Raw genomic sequence first — 18,789 nt, 5'->3', positions numbered from 1 at the left:
GAATGGAGGCTATAACCCCAGTGGTGATCTCACAGTAATACCACTAGGTATCAGAGGGGAATTGCTCCCACCACATCCACTAGGCTACTGGAAATAACCCTAGATGAGCCGGGGAGGGTTAATGATAAGGGACTTCTGCTTAGGGGGTTTGTTAAGTGTTTAGTAAAATTCATAGCCTGCTGTATCCAGCGATCGCAGCAGGTTGCAACCAACTTATATTTTGAAGTACAGTATATGCTTACATTTTTGTCTGCCTTTTTATGCCTTCAGTTCAGCACTTCTTCATCTAATCATCTCTTATTGACTTGTGCCTGGCAGTGTAGGGTCAATGCAACTGACTGCTGGGCATGAAGATAAATCACAATCAGGTAGTTTTCATATTAGTGTTTGAGTGCCTGCCTTAAACTATATAAAGCTAGTGAAAGAAGGTGAAACAACTATTAAAAGGAAGATCTTATTAGCGGGAACTGTAATCTTGAATATTTGCTTTTTCCTAGTCAAGCTAATGGTCAGAAAATAATTTAAACCTTTGGTCCACATCCAGTGTTGTATAAGAATTTTAAGTGGCAATAAGTCAAAATTGTTTAACAAATTGAACATGACAAGAGGATAATTATTTTTATTTTTCTTTCTTCACTGTGTCTGGTTTAATTCTTCTTAATACCTGTTCATAGTCCACTTTTTTTCCTTTTTATTCTTTGTCTTACTTTTACTTTTGTTTAGTCCTTTCTTCTCTAAAGCTGCCGTTCTCCAATTTCCTTATCCTGCCGGCTCTTCGTTTTCATGCTCCCTCTGCCCCGGAACTGTTCCGGGGGGGGGGGCGCTGCACCCGGGAGGCGGGGTGCATCGGTGATCCGCCCCGGGTGTCAGCCTCCGTAGGAACGCCACTGCTCAGCAGACAAATAAGGAAACAATGGTGAGATGTGTACCTTGGAGCATTAATTTGAAAGCATCTGCACAAAGTAAACACCCACATGCTGCCTTTTTGGGATATGCTACTTTATGGAATGTGTGACATCTGTAATCGTCTCAGAGTAACCAGAGAGGGGAAACAGTATACATAAATAGCAAGACAAAGAAAAAAAAAGCACAACTGGGCCTTCAAGGCTGAGACAACAGAAGTCCTTTATTTCAGTCAGACCCAACACAGGCCATGTTCAGCGTAAACAACGTCTGTCTCAGGGTTCTATTAATAAAACATTTCCATATCATCGTGCCGATCAATCCATAGACTGGTGGGTTGTGTCCGTCTACCAGCAGGTGGAGATAGAGAGCAATCCTTTTGCCTCCCTATATGTGGTCATGTGCTGCCGGAAACTCCTCAGTATGTTCTCTATCTCAGCAGGTGGTGGTCACATACAGCAGCAGCTCTGGCTGGGTCTCCAAGCCTAATTCTTAGGTTTTGTTGAGTACCTGGGGTTGAGGGCTCTTCATGAGCAAGTGCAAACCTGGTGGTGCCAGGTCCCTCCTTTTCTCCCCCCTCCTGCTGGCTCCATTAAAAAAAAAATATATATATTTGATCGTCCTTTAAGGGCGTTTATTTCAACGTTTATATCAGCGTTTATTGCAGCTGCTCACTGGGACACCAGTTCCGTTACAGCTCGGAGCGAGAAGCAGGTAATTTTACCTTTTATAGTGGGCAGGGGGTTCCCCGTTCGGTCTCCACGTGGCTTATGGCGTCGGAGGGCGAGGGCGCAAAGATTCGCTCCCCGGACCGCGTGTGTGCGTCTAGCGGGGGTTTCAAAGCCTGACTCGCTTTTGTTTGGGCGTCAGTTTGGATTCCGGTCAGTGTCCCGGTTCTTCCTCCGGTGCGGCGGTTTTTTCCCGCCATAAGCACCCATCCCCCGCTGCTCGCCCCCCCCCCCCCTCCCCATTTTGGCCGGCCACTCTGCTCGGACGGCTCCTTCTTGGGCCGCCCTCAAGGTGGGAGACGTTAATGCTATGGTCGCCCTTGATTCGGGCGACGGCAAGAAAGCGGCAAAAGTTAAGCGCCGTTCTTTCCGCGCAGCTCCTTCTCGGAGTTTCGTGCCGGACACCATTTTAGATGCGCAGCATGTTTCCTCCCCGCTCTTGCGAGCGCCGGTTGAGGGTGCGTCTAGGGCCGTGGCCCAGGCGGCAGAAGTGCATAGTCTAGGGGGTTCTCCCCTGAGTTCATTTTGCTGATGCATCAGGCTTTTCTTATGCTAAACGCTGCCCCGGCTCCCCCCCTCTGATCAAGGGGGTTAAGGCCTCCAGAAGCAAACGCCCTCGGGTGGACTTCCAGGCCCTAGAGGACTCTGTCTCCTCTGATGTAGATGAGGGCAGCGTATCTGAGTTCTCCCAATGGTGCTTTGGGGATTCCTTGGAGGAGACAGATTCCCGCTCGGATGGAGCGGATGACCCCTCTGCAGCACGGATCTTTCGCTCAGAGGATTTGCCCAACCTGTTAGTGCAGGCCATGAGCATTTTGAAGATTTCCTCTCCGGAGGATGTCTCTTCCTCAGCCTCTGTTGTCTCTGCCATTATGCTAGGGACGAAGCGCCCGCCTAGAACCTTCCACGTGCATGAAGCCATGCACACCTTGATTTCGGCTCATTGGGATTTCCCATAAGCGAGCCTTAAAGTGGCTAGGGCTATGTCCCGCCTCTATCCTTTGCCTGAAGGTGAACGGGAGGCCTTTCTTGGGCCTACCATGGATTCTTTAATCACTGCGGTGACTAAGAAAACGGCGTTGCCGGTGGAAGGTGGCACGGCCCTAAAGGACGCCCAAGACAGGAGATTGGAGGCGGCTTTAAAGTCGTCCGAGGCGGCTGCTTTAAATTTGCAGGCCTCAATTTGTGGCTCCTATGTGGCCAGGGCGTGCCTGACGCTGGTGCAGCGGGCTTCCCCCTCGAATCCTTCCTTGAGGGCTGATTGGCCAGCCCTGGAATCGGGCTTGGCCTACTTGGCAGACTTGCTGTATGATGTCTTGAGAGCCTCGGCTAAAGATATGGCTCAGACAGTCTCTGCACGGCGGTGGCTTTGGCTAAAGCATTGGTCTGCTGACCACGCCTCTAAGTCTCGCCTGGCTAAGTTGCCTTTTAAAGGCAAGCTGCTCTTTGGGGTCGAGCTGGACAAGATTGTGACCGATCTCGGCACGTCTAAGGGCAAGAGGTTACCGGAGGTCAGGGCTGGGGCCAGTGGTGCCCGCCCCGGTTCCTCCAAAGGACGGTTTCAGGAAGCCCGTTGGTATCGCCCGGACAAGTCAGGCTCCTCTGCCCCCTTTTCCTTCATAAGGAACTTCTCCCCCAAGCAGCATTCCTTTCGCAGAGACCGCCGTCCCGGAGGTGCCTCCTCCGGTCCTCCCCCAGGGTCCCGTACCCAATGACGGGGCGCTGGTCCATGGCCCAGAGCAGATTGGAGGACGCCTATCCTCGTTTCTGGGCGAGTGGACCGGGGTAACTTCAGACGCTTGGGTGCTGGAAGTCATCAGAGATGGCTACAAGCTAGAGTTCTGCCGACCCTTAAGAGACGGGTTTGTGCACTCTCCCTGCAAGTCTCCGGTCAAAGCTGTGGCAGTGCACCAGACTTTGGACAATCTGATCCGCCTGGGTGCGGTCGTTCCAGTGCCAGAAGATCAGCTTGGCAAGGGACGTTACTCCATTTACTTTGAGGTACCAAAGAAAGGAGGTTCTGTCCGGCCTATCCTCGACCTCAAAGGGGTCAATCGGGCCTTGTAAGTTCGGCACTTCCGGATGGAGACTCTTCGCTCTGTTATAGCGGCAGTGAAGGCAGGGGAGTTCCTGGCATCCTTGGACATCAAGGAAGCTTACTTGCATATTCCCATCTGGCCTCCTCATCAACGCTTTCTGCGTTTTGCAGTTCTGAGCCGACACTTCCACTTCAGAGCCCTCCCTTTCGGGTTGGCTACTGCTCCGCGGACCTTCTCCAAAGTAATGGTGGTCATCGCGGCCTTCCTACGCAAGAAAGGAGTACAAGTCCATCCTTATCTGGATGACTGGTTGATCCGAGCCCCCTCTTATGCAGAGTGCGGCAGAGCTTCAGACCGGGTGATTGCTCTTTTGAGCCTCCTGAGGTGGATCATCAACTGGGAGAAAAGCCAGCTGCGCCCGACTCAGTCCCTGGAGTATCTGGGAGTTCGATTCGACTCCCAAGTGGGCATAGTGTTCCTGCTAGACAATTGGATTGTCAAGCTTCAGGCTCAGGTGGACAAGTTCCTAGCAGCCTCTCCTCTTCGGGCTTGGGACTATGTGCAACTGTTGGGCTCTATGACGGCCACGATGGAAGTAGTGGCCTGGGCCAGGGCCCATATGAGACCTATACAGCTCTCTCTGCTGCAGCGATGGACTCCAGCTTCGGAGGATTACGCTGTGCGCCTTCCCTTGGATCCGGCGGTGCGCAAGGCGCTGAGCTGGTGGCTGAGGCCAGACAAGCTGTCCGCAGGAATGCCTCTTATGACCCTGGAGTGGGTTGTCGTCACGGCGGACGCCTCTTTGACGGGCTGGGGAGCCCACTACTTGGGAAGGACAGCGTAGGGGCTCTGGTCCCCTGCAGAGGCAAAGTGGTCTATCAACCTCCTGGAACTCAGAGCCATTCGGTTGGCGCCTTTGGAGTTTCTCCTGGTCCTGGCGCTGAAGCCAGTACGGGTCCTGTCGGACAATGCCACGGCCGTGGCCTATGTCAATCGCCAGGGAGGTACCATGAGCGCCCTTCTAGCCAAGGAGGCCATGAAGCTATGCCTGTGGGCGGAAGCAAACCTGGAACAGCTGTCGGCGGCCCACATTGCGGGAGTCATGAATACTGCTCAGGCCTTCTTGGACATCACGAAGCGCTGGGGCCAGCCAAGCCTAGATCTGAGGGCGTCATCAGCCAATTGCCAAGTGCCGCGCTTTTTCAGCAGAGGACGGGACCCTCGATCTCTGGGAGTAGATGCTCTTCTCCGACAGTGGCCGACACAGGAGCTTCTCTATGTGTTCCCGCCTTGGTCCATGTTGGGCAGGGTGCTAGGCCGGGTGGCAAAGCATCCGGGCCAGATAATCCTGGTGAGTCCTGATTGGCCCAGACGTCCCTGGTATGCGGACTTGATCAGGCTCTCAGTGGACGGCCCTCTGCAGCTGCCAGCGGAGCGGGGCCTATTGCATCAGGGTCCCGTGGTAATGGAGGATCCCTCCCCCTTTGGTCTTTCGGCCTGGCTATTGAGCGGCAGCGTCTGAGGAAGAAGAGCTTCTCAGACAAGGTCATCGCCACTATGCTGAGAGCGAGGGAGCGCTCTACTTCTACTGCTTATGCCAGGGTTTGGCGTACCTTTGCATCGTGGTGTGAGGCAGGCTCACTTTTTCCCTTCACTGCTCCAATTTCTTCAGTATTGGCGTTCCTGCAAGAAGGCCTGTCGTTCAGTTCCCTTAAGGTCCAGGTAGCGGCTCTTGCTTGCTTCAGGGGTCACCTGAAGGGTGCTTCCCTGGCCTCGGAGCCAGATGTGGTACGCTTTCTCAAGGGAGTTAATCACCTGCGCCCTCCTCTGCACTCAGTGGTACCTGCGTGGAATCTCAATCTGGTGCTAAGAGCCTTGCAGAAGCCGCCTTGTGAACCCTTGTCGAGGGCATCTCTGAAAGACCTGACGTTGAAAGCAGTCTTTTTGGTGGCTATCACTTCAGCCAGAAGAGTTTCCGAGCTCCAGGCGCTATCATGTCGGGAGCCCTTTCTGCAGTTCACTGAGGCAGGAGTGTCTATTCGCACAGTGCCTTCCTTCCTGCCCAAGATTGTTTCTCGCTTCCATGTGAATCAGCAGCTCTGTCTACCCAACTTTCGTAGGGAGGTCTACCCAGAGGAGTGCTCTGCTCTCAAATATCTAGATGTGAGACGAGTCATCATCAGATACTTGGAAGTGACCAATGATTTCCGGAAGTCGGATCATCTGTTTGTGCTGTTCGCAGGTCCTCGTAAGGGTCTGCAGGCTGCCAAGCCTACAGTGGCACGATGGGTCAAGGAAACCATTGCAGCGGCTTATGTGGCCGCGGGGAAGGTGCCGCCTATCCAGCTGAAGGCTCACTCCACTAGAGCAGAGGCCGGGTCCGTCTCCTTGGAAGAGATTTGTAGGGCGGCAACTTGGGCATCGGCTCATACCTTCTCCAGACATTACCGCTTGACTGTGGCTGCGCGGGCGGAGGCCCGGTTTGGAGCTTCAGTGGTTTGGTCAGGGATTTCTATGTCCCGCCCTGGGTGAGTACTGCTTCGGTACATCCCACCAGTCTATGGATTGATCGGCATGATGGTATGGAAGGTAAAATTATGTATCATACCTGATAATTTTCTTTCCATTAATCATAGCCGATCAATCCATAGCCCCTCCCAGATATCTGTACTGTTTATATTCTGGTTGCATTTCAGGTTCAAGTTTAGTCTTCAGTTCCTGTTCAGGAGGACTTCGTGTTCAAGTCTTTTCCATTGGATTCTTCAGGAGTTGAGACGATTTTGTGTTAGTGAGCTGCTGCATTCCTCTCCCCTCCGTTTTACGGGGCTGGATTGAGACCTAAATTCTGCCGGCGCTCCCTCCCGCTTCGTGCGGCTGTAGGGCAGCTTTGTACCCCTCCCGCTTCGGTGGTGTTAGGGTCAGTCAGCTCATCCTGCGGTTGCGGTTGCAGGATAAGCCAGATCCCCCTGCATCGGCGGGTGTGGTGTCCCTCCCCCGCTCCGCGGGGATGAGCTGGACGGATTCCCCTCCCCCACTTGTGTGGGGATGAGCTGGGTTGATTCCCCTCCCCCATTTCAGCTGTGGTGAGCTGGACAGAGTGTCCCTTTGTGGGTGTAATTCTCTAAGTGCTGAGTCCTGCGGATGGAGCTTTGATATCGACATACTGAGGAGTTTCTGGCAGCACATGACCACATAATATGGAGGCAAAAGGATTGCTCTCTATCTCCACCTGCTGGTAGATGGACACAACCCACCAGTCTATGGATTGATCGGCTATGATTAATGGAAAGAAAATTATCAGGTATGATACATAATTTTACCATAAAATACAATCAAAGATAAAATATATAAAAAATGTGTATAGCATGCTTATAAGAGAAACATAATATAAAATGATGAGCATCTACACACACACACATATATATATATATATATATATACATACACAGTAGAATATAAAACAATATAAACAACATTATTGCTGTCTGATTCATAAGTTCCAGTAATATTTAGATAAAAAGTGTAGCTTTTGTAAATAATGAGGTAAGGGTCACCAAACTCTTGTAAAAGAGTAGGGTGAGGAAAAGCAATGTCATGCATGCCATTCAATAAAAGAAAGAAAAGTGAAACATAAATTCAAAAAAGCCTGCCTTACCCAGATTCAGTATCAAATACACAAACAGGGAGCACAGTAAAGACAAATTCCTAGGTTAGTGTATAACTCCTATGGGGAGAAAAAAGAAAGGAGAAACAGAAATATGGCACACAGTCAGTTGTCTTAAAAAAAAAACAAACCCATGGGTGAATTGCCGAACATATGCCTAGTCGTTTAAAACGTTTTGTCATAAGGTGTGTAAAACAAAAAAAAAACGGTAACACCAAGTCTGCATGATAGTGGTTGTAATACAATACTTAAAAAGTAAATAAACACTTCTGACACTGGCATGGACAAGCTAAGCTTTCGGAAACATAAAGCAACTGAGGAATGGACCCAAAATAAAGAAGCAAAAATAAAGCGGTGTCAAGAAGTATTAATGTTGCCACAAGAGTGTATAAGCCTGAGTTAGGACAACAGGGACTCAAAAATGAAGCATAGCCATATTCTTGTTACAAAATTCCATATTAAAAACATTTGGAGTCGTTCATGCAAATTGTTAAAAAATACCCAGCGAGGAAAAAGTCATGAACTTCTGTTAAAATGCCATCGGTCAAAAAAACGCCAAAGTGAGTGGTGCTGGCATGCTCATGCATATTTAAACCTAGAAATGTTGTGTAGTGAAGTGACGTAGTGAGATAATGACATCACATGCACGTATTAGCCCCATGCTGCATAGTTGTTAGATATTTTATGAGTATATAGATATCCCAGGAAGCAACGACATCTGGCCAAACTCACAAGGACGCCAAATGTGTATAGCAAAGGAATCCACTATGTCTAGGCATAATTGTCATGGTGACCACACTCTCTCTCTCTGCTCCCCGCGTTCATAAAACAGTCATACCCGGCCCATACCCAGAGGCTCCTGTGCAATCTGGAAACATGGGACAATAAAGACCGACCTAATACTCACTGGGATTGTAGCAACCTGAGGGAAAATCTAGCACATGTTGATGGCCAGGGAATAATTTGCAGAAGTAGCAAATGTCTGCAAAAAAAAAAAAAAATATATATATATATATATATGTATGTATGTATATTTTTAGTAGATTGTAAAGTGATCCTACACTTATATTAAAAGGCCAAGGCAATATGTGGAGCTAGATTCCTGTGCACTTATATAAGATGCCACTTGCCCATACCACTGTCATTCAGTTGTTCTGGTACCTAGCATTGGGCTTTTAACCAGCAGCATATTTCCTGTAAAAGTGTATATAAAATAAAAATGTTAGCAAATGCTGGCTGGTTGGGGAAAAGTGGGTATGAAGTCAGGAATTAAAAGAGAGGAAAATAGTCAAGGAACGATAGTATATTTGAATTGAAAACACTATTATAGTAAACGCTTTATTAAGTTTTTGTTTTGTTTTTATTGTAATTTGAAATTCATCCACACTTCCATGTTGCTTTGTTGTAAGTTAAGAATTGGGAGTTACCGTGCAGTGCCTGTCTTCTACTATTTTATTATTATTATTATTATTATTATTATTATATTATAGGTTGTAGCCATCTGCTGGTCTAATATGGTACTGCATTTTAAAACCCACTGAAAGAAGAAGAGAAAACAATATCGTTTGTCACCAGGAGATAGTGAATAAAGTTTTATGCTGTTTGGGTATTTTAAAATGTTGGCGCTCAAGTGGCATCAAAGATGGTGGGGTTTATTTTTTTTTTTTTGGGGGGGGGGGGGGCTGTATGAGCTTCCATTATCATGCTGCCTCTACTCGCTAAACATACACTAGCGCTAGTATGGCGCGCCTTATGTACTGGCTCAATGTGGGGACCGCGATGATTACCTGCAACCGGCATTCCTACTGCTCGACGACTCCCTGTATGCACTCTCAATTGCCTCCTGCTGACCCAGTCATTCAACAGTACCGCTTCCTGCCAGCATACCACACACGAGCCATCCAGATGTGAAATAGGGTCGAAAGGGGGCCTACCGACAATTGCAGGCCCTGTTGAATGGGGCATTCTCTCAATTCTACTAGCATTCGCAGCGGGGTCCAATGGAGCTGAATCGCACCGCCAAGCAGGTATTTGAATTGTGCAGCGTCTGGAGACACTGCAGTTTGCGGCTTCGTGCAGCTGTGGCTATACATTGTAGCCATTGGGTGTGTGGCAGTCGACCGGTTCAGGGCTAGTGCCTGGTAAAAACTGTCAGGGATATGCAGTGCCTCTGGGGGCTGTTTTAATTTACGCATTCTGTCACCGTCTTCGTTGCTCATGCTGCCCGCTGGAATTCACTGCTCGCAGCACTGGCACTGCCACTCGGCTGCCCTATAATATATTTATTTGCATTTGTATCCCACATTTTCCCACCTATTTGCGGGCTCAGTGTGGCTTACCACTGAATTCCACAAAACAAAAGGAGCAAGTTCCCACAAACCATCTTTATCATTTGATCTAGGCGCAGGAAAGAAACTGATTTCAAATGAGAAGGAGGGAGAAACAGCGCTGAACATCCTGCGGCCCAATGACTCGACCAGGGGAAAAGCAGCTCTCACCCAAAGACGCGAGCAAGCACCCTCTGCTGCTCCAACTCAACCCCCATGCTATGATGGCACCATCAGTTTGCAGGACGGTTGGAAATGGCCGGCCCGAAATAAAGGAAATGCCAAACGGTTGCCGGCAAAATTAACTATAACAGCACTCACCCATTCTCCCATTGCTCTTTTTGTTCCGGATGCATAAACCTGACCCAATGACACATGCTTGTCCGGCAAAAACAGAAACACTGAATACGTGGACTGTCTGGAGAGGCCCAGGGCCTTTTAACCAGGGAGAAAGCACTGGGTGAATAGTGAGCCATTGGAGCAGCAGGCAAAATGGTGATTGTACAGTCCTTAAAAAAAACTCTCTCATTTTTGCGCTCCTTTGTATGAGTTCAGTGCACGGATTGTCTGACTTGACCAGTGTTGTGCCTGTAAGCCTGGGATGGGGTTAATTCCATTTTTGAAACTAAATGAACAGAGAGAGAAATCTGTGTATGAGGGCATTACTACAAAATAGATGGCCAAGGGGGTGATGTGCTGATGAGGGGTAAGTGTATGGATGTTTTCTCCCTCTTCCCTTTGTATTACCTTCCCTCCCCAAGGCTTGCAGGAGCACTGAAGACTGCAGCACTACAGGAATCTGCCTCCTGCTACTGCTAGGAGTAAGGTCATCACCAGCCTACTGATTACTGTGCTACTGCCTTGAAGTTATTTTTGTTTTCATGCTGTTGGGAGGGATAAAACAGATAAGGAAATGCCTCAGTGATGTAGTCACCTTTTTTCAAATGTTGTTGTTGACTGGCCTTGGCCCAGGAGCTTTTTTTTTTTTTTTTTTTTTCATTTTAATTGTTCTGGCTTTTCCTCCCGTTACACTCCAGGAGAAGAGAGAGAGAAAGAGCTCTTTGCTGAAGCCCTGTAAAGAAAAAAAAAGTTATATTTGACAACTGGTGAACAGCTACATGTCTTGATCTTTGCTCCAATTGTGGCTGAAGAAATTTGGATGGGCTGGAGTGAAGCGCTGCGTACGCCTTGTAGCGCTATAGAAATGCTAAATAGTAGTAGTACTGGAGTGGGCTTTGATGACATCTTCAGTAGTTGGAGAATAAGACTAGTGTCGGACAGACTTTTACAGTCTGTACCCTGAAAATGGCAAGGACATATCAAGTATACCTATGTAGAATCACATTACTCTTATTCTCTCTTTGTTCACCTAGGGGGACAATAATAAAACAGCCTGCATTGGTTCCAACTATGTGCGTAGTTTTTACCCTAGGGGGTTGCATTTATGCTCACTCCAAGGCTACATGGGTAGTTTTTATTGCCCCTGGAAAAGTTCCCACAGAAATATATTCCTACTTTTTCTGTAGGTATTTTCTTTCAGGCAAAACAGTGCACATTGTGTTAAAAATCCAAAATTATGCACACTGTTGCCTCCCTTAGCAAACCCATCTGCAGGATTGACTCCCCTATATCCCCTAGATTCTATATATCATGCTAGTTCCATGCGGATATTGTAGCGTATTCCATAACAATCTGCATAACCTAATTGGTTAATAAGCTAATCAGCGCTGATAATTGGATGTTAATTATCAGCACTAGTTGGCATTAATTAGAATTTACGTGCAGTACTTGCTAAGCGTAATCTGTAAAATGATGCACGCATATCCTAAGTCGTATAGTTGTAAAGGGGTGTGGCCATGGGCATGGAATGGGTGTTTTGACTCCTAACATCTCTTCTGAAATTGTCTTGATCTCTCTCATATAATGTTTTAAATCAAATTTTCCAGTGCTTGTGCTCTTTTCTGGTTTCCTCATTAGGTCCTGGTTTTCATTCTTTGATTTTTTTTTTTTTTCTTTTTGGCTTAGTATCCTTGTTTTTAGCACCATTTAACCATGCTGGTAGACCTGAGTTTTTTCAATCCTTTTTTTAACTTCTAGAATACATTTTATTTGAGCTCTCGAGATGGTATTTTTACAGTCTCCACATGTCATACAGGATTTTAACCCTTGTAGCTGCTCCTTTTAGTGTTCCCCTAAGTAGTTTGCTCAACTTACAGTTGGAATGCATGAACAAATGTCAAGTTTGGTCTAATCCTTTTTTTTTTTCGGTGTTTTTCAACATTTTTATTGGTAACACATTAAAAAATTATACATTCCACAATCTAATAATACACAAGAAAAAGAAAAAAGGAAACTGATATCAAAAGTCACAGTGGTATTATATATCATTACTGATCGTCACCCTTCTTTTAACTTTTTATCCCAACCCTCCCCCTTCCCCCCCAAACTTCTTACAACCCCCACAATCCAACAGCCTCTCTGATTACATTTGTAAAATAAAACATGTGAGCAACCCTTATAAACTCCCCTTCCCCCCCCCTTTTATCCTCCCTCACCCTCTCTCATCCTCCTCCCTCCCCTCCCCGCCAGTCTCTGTCCCCGATGTCCCCCCGAGCTTGTGTTCTGATAACCCAGAGGAGCCCTTACCTCCCCCCCCCCCCACACTCTTTGTCAATCCACTCCACGGAGATAGATCATCATGTACCCAGTGGTCCTCCCTTCTAACCTACAACATGTTTTAACAGTAAGCTACGTCCCCTTGGACTTAACCCCTGTATATATGGATTCCAGATTGCTAAAATTTGTTTTTTCCGTTTCAGGATACCTTTTGCCTCTTTAGCTTCCCAAGTAGCTAGTTCATGTATTTGGTTCCGCCAGTGCCAGTATTCCGGTGGCTCTGGCGATATCCATCGTTGCAAAATATTTTTACAAGCAACCAAACAAACCTTACGACACCATGCTCTAACATCTTTAGTCTGGTTTTTAAATGTGGTCTAATCCTTTTAATGTATATGTCCGTGAACTATATAATGGTAAGTACTCTGAAAGTTCAAACTTAATTTTGAATTTCTAAAAGCATACTTGACCTATTTGGGTTATGTTTGCAGTGAGCTGAATGTTCCCGCTGTTGTTGTACTGAACACTTCAAACCAACAATATTTCCTGCCCCCTAAACACATTGAGAGCACTGAAGACATGATTATGTTCATTAACAGCATCTTGGAGGGTACAGTTGAGGTAAGTCTGCCTCTCTTATTTGCACTGTGTTGATTTCTAATTTTTTTAAGTCTTGTTTTATTTAAAACACTTTAGTGTCCAGTGTTCCCATCAATCTGTTCTCATATGGCTTATTACGGGAACATTGGACACTAAAGGGTTAAGCAAACAGATTTAGTTTATCAAGTTGGTTCTGTTATTGTTTTATTCTTAAGGTTGTGGTTTTTTTTTGTTAACTTGTTTGCCATGGTTATTATAAGAAAAAGAGATAATGTCAGTCTCACTTTCACTGAGGCATATTTAATATCCCATTTCAAAGAAAGGATGCTTTCAAAAGTGCAGATTTGCACATGCTTGAAAGTTGATTCTTTTTGCAGAGATGTGGTGTTTCATATCAAGCAGTCATTTACCATTTACTATTAAAGCTGTGATAGTAAAGTCCATCCATTACAAGAAGGACAAATGGCTTCACTAAAAATGGCTCAGAACACTTCTTTTCCCTTTAATAGGCAATTGTAGACTGAAGTACTTTGAAAGTATCAGCCTTTCATAAAATAACTTAAAGGGATTCAATACCTACAGTATCTGAAAATGAAAGAATACAATGAAAGTAGAAATCTCAAGGTTTTTTTCAGTATGCTCATTTTCTATACCATCAATTTTACTTCTCTGATTTTACTCTCTCCACCTACTTCACTCTTCATAACCTCAGGTACAAACTTAGATTTTAAGCCCCATGAGGATAGGAACTTGCCCCCTGTACCTGAAATGTGGCTTACCTTGAGCTACCAATGAATGAGCCAAATATCATCAGCTAAATACAAATGTTAATAATTTTACAAGCATGCCCATACTTGTTTCCAAGTGTACACATAACTGTCAAAAGAGAAGCATTTCTCATTAAAGTCAACTTTCCACCAAGTAAGAATTATCCCCTGGTAAAGGAGGTTGTTACACATTTTACAGTCCTTTTTAGGTCCAACTCCACCAAAGTCGCACCATTGCACAAACAGTTTGTTGTAAAGAATTATGCATAAGGGATTCAAGGATGTCTGTCTGAGGGCAAACTTATTCTCCAGAAATTTAATGAAACGGGACTCATGTTATGAAGAGGGAAAACCCAGTAAAGAGACATTGAGTTTTAAAAAATGGGCCTGTTCAGGCCAGGGATTACAAGGGAAATAAGCTTCACGAGAAAATGGCTCAACATAGTTCTATGGGAGAAGCCATTTTAATAAACTGAACCATGGCTAGGGATCAGATTGGGGGTAGAATATACATTCACAGCAGCCAGTGAACATATAACTTCTGTATTTGTGGATTTTGAGATGTACATGAATATTATTGGACCAAAAATTCATTGAATGGCTTGATAAGCTAAAACATTATAGCAGTGATATTCCCTTAAATTTTATATATGGCACCTAGTGTTATATGCTATTTTTGGTATTGCAAAGCGGAGGACTTGAAAGAAATCTCAATGAACCTGGACCAGGTGTCATAAACCCAAGGGTACTGAATAAACTCAAACATAAAATTGCTGATCTGTTGTTAGTGATCTGTAACCTGTCATTAAAATTATCCACAGTACCTGAAGATTGGAGGGTGGGCAATGTAACGCCGGTTTAAAAAAAAAAAAAGGTTCTAGGTGTGATCCAAGAAATTACAGACCGGTAAAAGCCTGACTTCAGTGCCGTGGAAAACAGTGGAAGCTATTATAAAGAATAAAATTACGGAACACATAGACAAAAGTAGTTTATTGGGACAGTGTCAGCATGGGTTCAGCCAAGGGAAGTCTTGTCTCACCAATTTGCTTCATTTCTTTGAAGGTGTAATAAACATGGCAGTAAAGGTGAGCTGATGATGTAGTGTATTTAGATTTTCAGAAAGCTTTTGACAAAGTTCCTCATGAGAGACTCCTGAGAAAATTAAAAAGTTATAGGATAGGAGGCAATTCCTTCTGTGGATTAGGAATTGGTTATTGAACAGAAAACAGATGGTAGGGTTAAATGACCATTTTTCTCAGTGAAGGAGGATAAATAGTGGAATGCCTCGGGGATCTGTACTGCGATCGGTGCTATATAACATTTATAAATGATCTGGAAATCGAAATGACGAGTGAGGTGATTAAATTTGAAGATGACGCAAAACTATTCAAGGTTGTTAAAACACATGTGGACTGTGGAAAAATTGCAGGAAGATCTTAGGAAACTAGAAGACTGGGCATCCAAATGGCAGACAAAATTTAATGTGGACAAATGCAAAGTGATGCACATTGGAAAGAATAATCCAAATCATACTTATGTGATGGTAGGGTCCACCTTAAGAGTCAGCACTCAAGAAAAAGATCTAGGTATCATTGTAGACAATATGCTGAAATTTTCTGCCCAGTGTGCAGCAGCAGCCAAAATAGCAAATAGGATACTAGGAATTATTAGGAAAGGGATGCAAAATAAGACCAAGAATATCATAATGCTTCTGTTTTGTTCCATGGTACAACCTCACTTTGAATATAGTGTTCAATTCTGGTCACCGTATCGCAAAAAAATGTATAGCGGAATTAGAAAAGGTTCAAAGAAGAGCGACCAAAATGATAAATGAGATGGAACTGCTCTCATACGAGGAAAACATTGGCACTCGCACAACCTCTCGCTTACTTACAATATTAAACAACATTCAATAAATATTCACAGCTCCTCAAAATCGTGGCAAATACATTGGCTGCAGCTTTATTACATCAACAAATTTCTCATATTAACAATACGTAATCGTACAACTTCACTTTACCCCATCTCCAATCCACCCCTCATAACCAGTTGGTATTGAACTAGCTGCCTCCTTCCGTTAACACTGTCATTTAATTACCCCAACGATCACTCCGCAGTGTCGCAGGAGTGAATTCCACACTTGTGGCAGTGACGCACACAAACAGAACTGAACATAACTTTTATCAAGTCATACTTATATACCCAATTCACAACCCTTCCCAAGCTGCGACCACAACCACCCCCAAGACCCATCCATGAAAGTATAACCCATTCTCCCAAAACTACAAACTACATATCCCAAAACTTGACAACAAAAAACTGCAATCAAAAGGGCCTGGCAAGCGGGACAAAACTCCTACCCAACATCCATCCGCCACTCACACCCTCCCGAAAATGATAATTCTCGCCCAAATGCATCGTTTTTCTGAACATTCTAAATTCCTATCTCCCACCCTTCTTTTGACCACCAATCAAATCACCTTCTTCCCCCTGACAACACTAACTTCTAATCCTTAAATACAATTCCCCATCCTATATTTTCAACTTCTTTAACTAAACCCATTTTCCCTTTCCCCACCCCCTCCACCTAGCTGCATATTAATATTAGCCTCTCCTTCTAATGAGCTTCTGGTTGTCTCGGCCAATGTTATCTGCTCCCTATTCAACTTGGGGAGCTCCCTAACATTGGCACTCACACAACCTCTCACTTACTTACAATATCAAACAACATTCAATATATATTCACAACTCCTCAATATAGTGGCAAAGACATTGGCCGCAGTTTTATTACAACAACAAATTTCTCATATTAACAATTTGTAATCATATAACTTAACTTTATCCCAACTCCAACTCACCCTCACATCCAGTTGGTATCGAACTAGCTACCCCTTCCTGTTAACACTATCATTTAATTACCCTAACACTCACTTTGGTGTCACAGGAGTGAACTCTCTATCCATGGTGGTGATGCACACAAACAGAACTGAACATAACTTCATCAAGTCATACTTATATACCCAATTCACAACCCTTCTTAGATTACTCCCAAACTTTTCTTCGCCATAAGCAGTGACAGCACTTAGCTTGTCATCGCTTCCCCCACCTCAGAAGCTGCGGCCCATCTTGTACATAACATGCCTCCAACAAATCCTGAATATCACTCAGAAAAGTATCAAGCCCAATGTCAGATAACTGACACCCATCCTGACAATATAATGCAGGACATAGTAACATAGTAGATGACGGCAGAAAAAGACCTGCATGGTCCATCCAGTCTGCCCGACAAGATAAACTCATATATGTATACCTTACCTTGATTTGTACCTGCCTTTTTCAGGGCACAGACCGTACAAGTCTGCCCAGTAGTATTTCCCGCCTCCCAACCACCAGTCCCGCCTCCCATCACTGGCTGTGGCACAGACCGTATAAGTCTGCCCTCCACTATTCTCACCTCCCAACCACCAACCTCTCTTCCCCCACCTGCTCCGCCACCCAATTTTGGCTAAGCTTCTGAGGATCCATTCCTACTGCACAGGATTCCTTTATGCATATCCCATGCATGTTTGAATTCCGTTACCGTTTTCATCTCCACCACCTCCCACGGGAGGGCATTCCAAGGATCCACCACCCTCTCCGTGAAAAAATACTTCCTGACATCTCATTAAAGATGTCAGGAAGTATTTTTTCACGGAGAGGGTGGTGGAGATGAAAACGGTAACGGAATTTAAGTCCCAAGAAATTAATTCATGGGATAATACCATTCCCTGCATTATTGACACAAAAAAATCCCACTTCAGAATTAACTGTCCTCCTCAGATGCTCAATTGCTTTTACGTTCATTGCCCCCATCCAAACCACCCTGGGAATTATGCAAGACCATACATGTCTAGCAGCAGGAAAATAAGCAGCAATAATCAAAAGAGTTCTCTTCATCCCACATATTAACTCCACATCTTTAACATTACAAATATCATTACCCCCTAAATGAATAATTATAAGCTGTGGTGAAGAAAAACTTATAGCTTAAAGCAAGCTAGTTAGGAGCTGATCCCAAGCCATTCCTCTGATGCCCAGCCATTGTATCAAACTCCCAGTGCCGATAATCCTAAATTGGTTCCCCAATTTGATTACCTGGCTCTCTTCCCAGCCCAGAAAACATAGGAATGCCTGCAAATCCAAGCACAATTGTCAATGGGCAACGAATCTGCAAAAGAAACTACATATTATCAGTTAGACTTCAAAGCCCCAGGTGATCCACCCTCACATAACGTTTATAACATTTGCTACTCCATCTGCCCAGCCTTTTCAGCATATTAATTGAGCCCCTGCTCAAAGCTGCAAAGGAAGCAGCACCAATCCGAAAAGAATGAGTGCCATAATACTTAGGCTCCACACCCGCTGCCAATAAACTTCATTTTAAAATGGCAGCAAATTGAAATCTTGTCAAGGGGACCTATCCCTGTGTACCAAGCAATACAAGCCCCCAGCTGGACACCAAACCATAAATACCAATGCACAACACGCCAGACAGGAAGGTAAAAATGGACAACCGTGCAACAAGATGTAATTCCCTTTTTCTTCCTGCTCAGTTTTTGGCCGACGAATATATAACCTCAGTAGACCAGAAGAGAGCATAACATCCTGTAACAACAAACTAGTGTCACCAACTCCTCCTTTATTCTGAGCTACTGATTCTATTTGCAAAGCAGCAAAAAATGCCACTGAGAAGGCCAATTGAAACAAAATTACCTCCTCAGGAGCAAAACAAACATCACTCAAAACCCCAAATAACTTCATAAGCAGATCATGACAAATCAGATGGTGAACTACTCTCTCACTCTCAGGGCCACCACTCTGAACATAACCACATAACAATTTTTTTCACCAAAGGTATTCCAGCAGGACGTGTAAACCCATACAAATCCAAAATAAATTAAATACTGGCTAAAGACTGCCACACCATTCCCACCGACCAAAGATGCAACTTAGCAAATAAAATGAATTCCACAATCCAAGAGAGTGGCAAGGGGAAGCTAAGTTCGTACCCTTGATTCTCTAAGAATAAGCGGAAATGATGTCAACCCCCCCCCCCCCTTATAATTCTTCATAAGTATCCGTAGCCAGTGACCCGATCAACAATGC

The 18,789-nt window shown here is 45.0% G+C and overlaps 1 protein-coding gene across 1 annotated transcript in view; it reads left to right on the top strand.

Annotated features, from left to right (window-relative positions):
* The window catches only part of TMX3 (thioredoxin related transmembrane protein 3), a 214,564-nt gene that overhangs the window by 177,387 nt on the left and 18,388 nt on the right, over window positions 1–18,789 (top strand). Inside the window, exon 14 of the mRNA XM_030212643.1 lies at window positions 12,769–12,898. Coding sequence (XP_030068503.1) covers window positions 12,769–12,898 — 130 coding nt within the window. The remainder of the gene's footprint in view (window positions 1–12,768; window positions 12,899–18,789) is intronic.

This window comes from Microcaecilia unicolor, chromosome 1 (assembly GCF_901765095.1).
Source record: "Microcaecilia unicolor chromosome 1, aMicUni1.1, whole genome shotgun sequence".
Classification (NCBI taxonomy): Eukaryota; Metazoa; Chordata; class Amphibia; order Gymnophiona; family Siphonopidae; genus Microcaecilia; species Microcaecilia unicolor.
The sequence above is the reverse complement of the archived record's forward strand: the minus strand, read 5'-3'. Positions and strand labels throughout refer to the sequence as shown.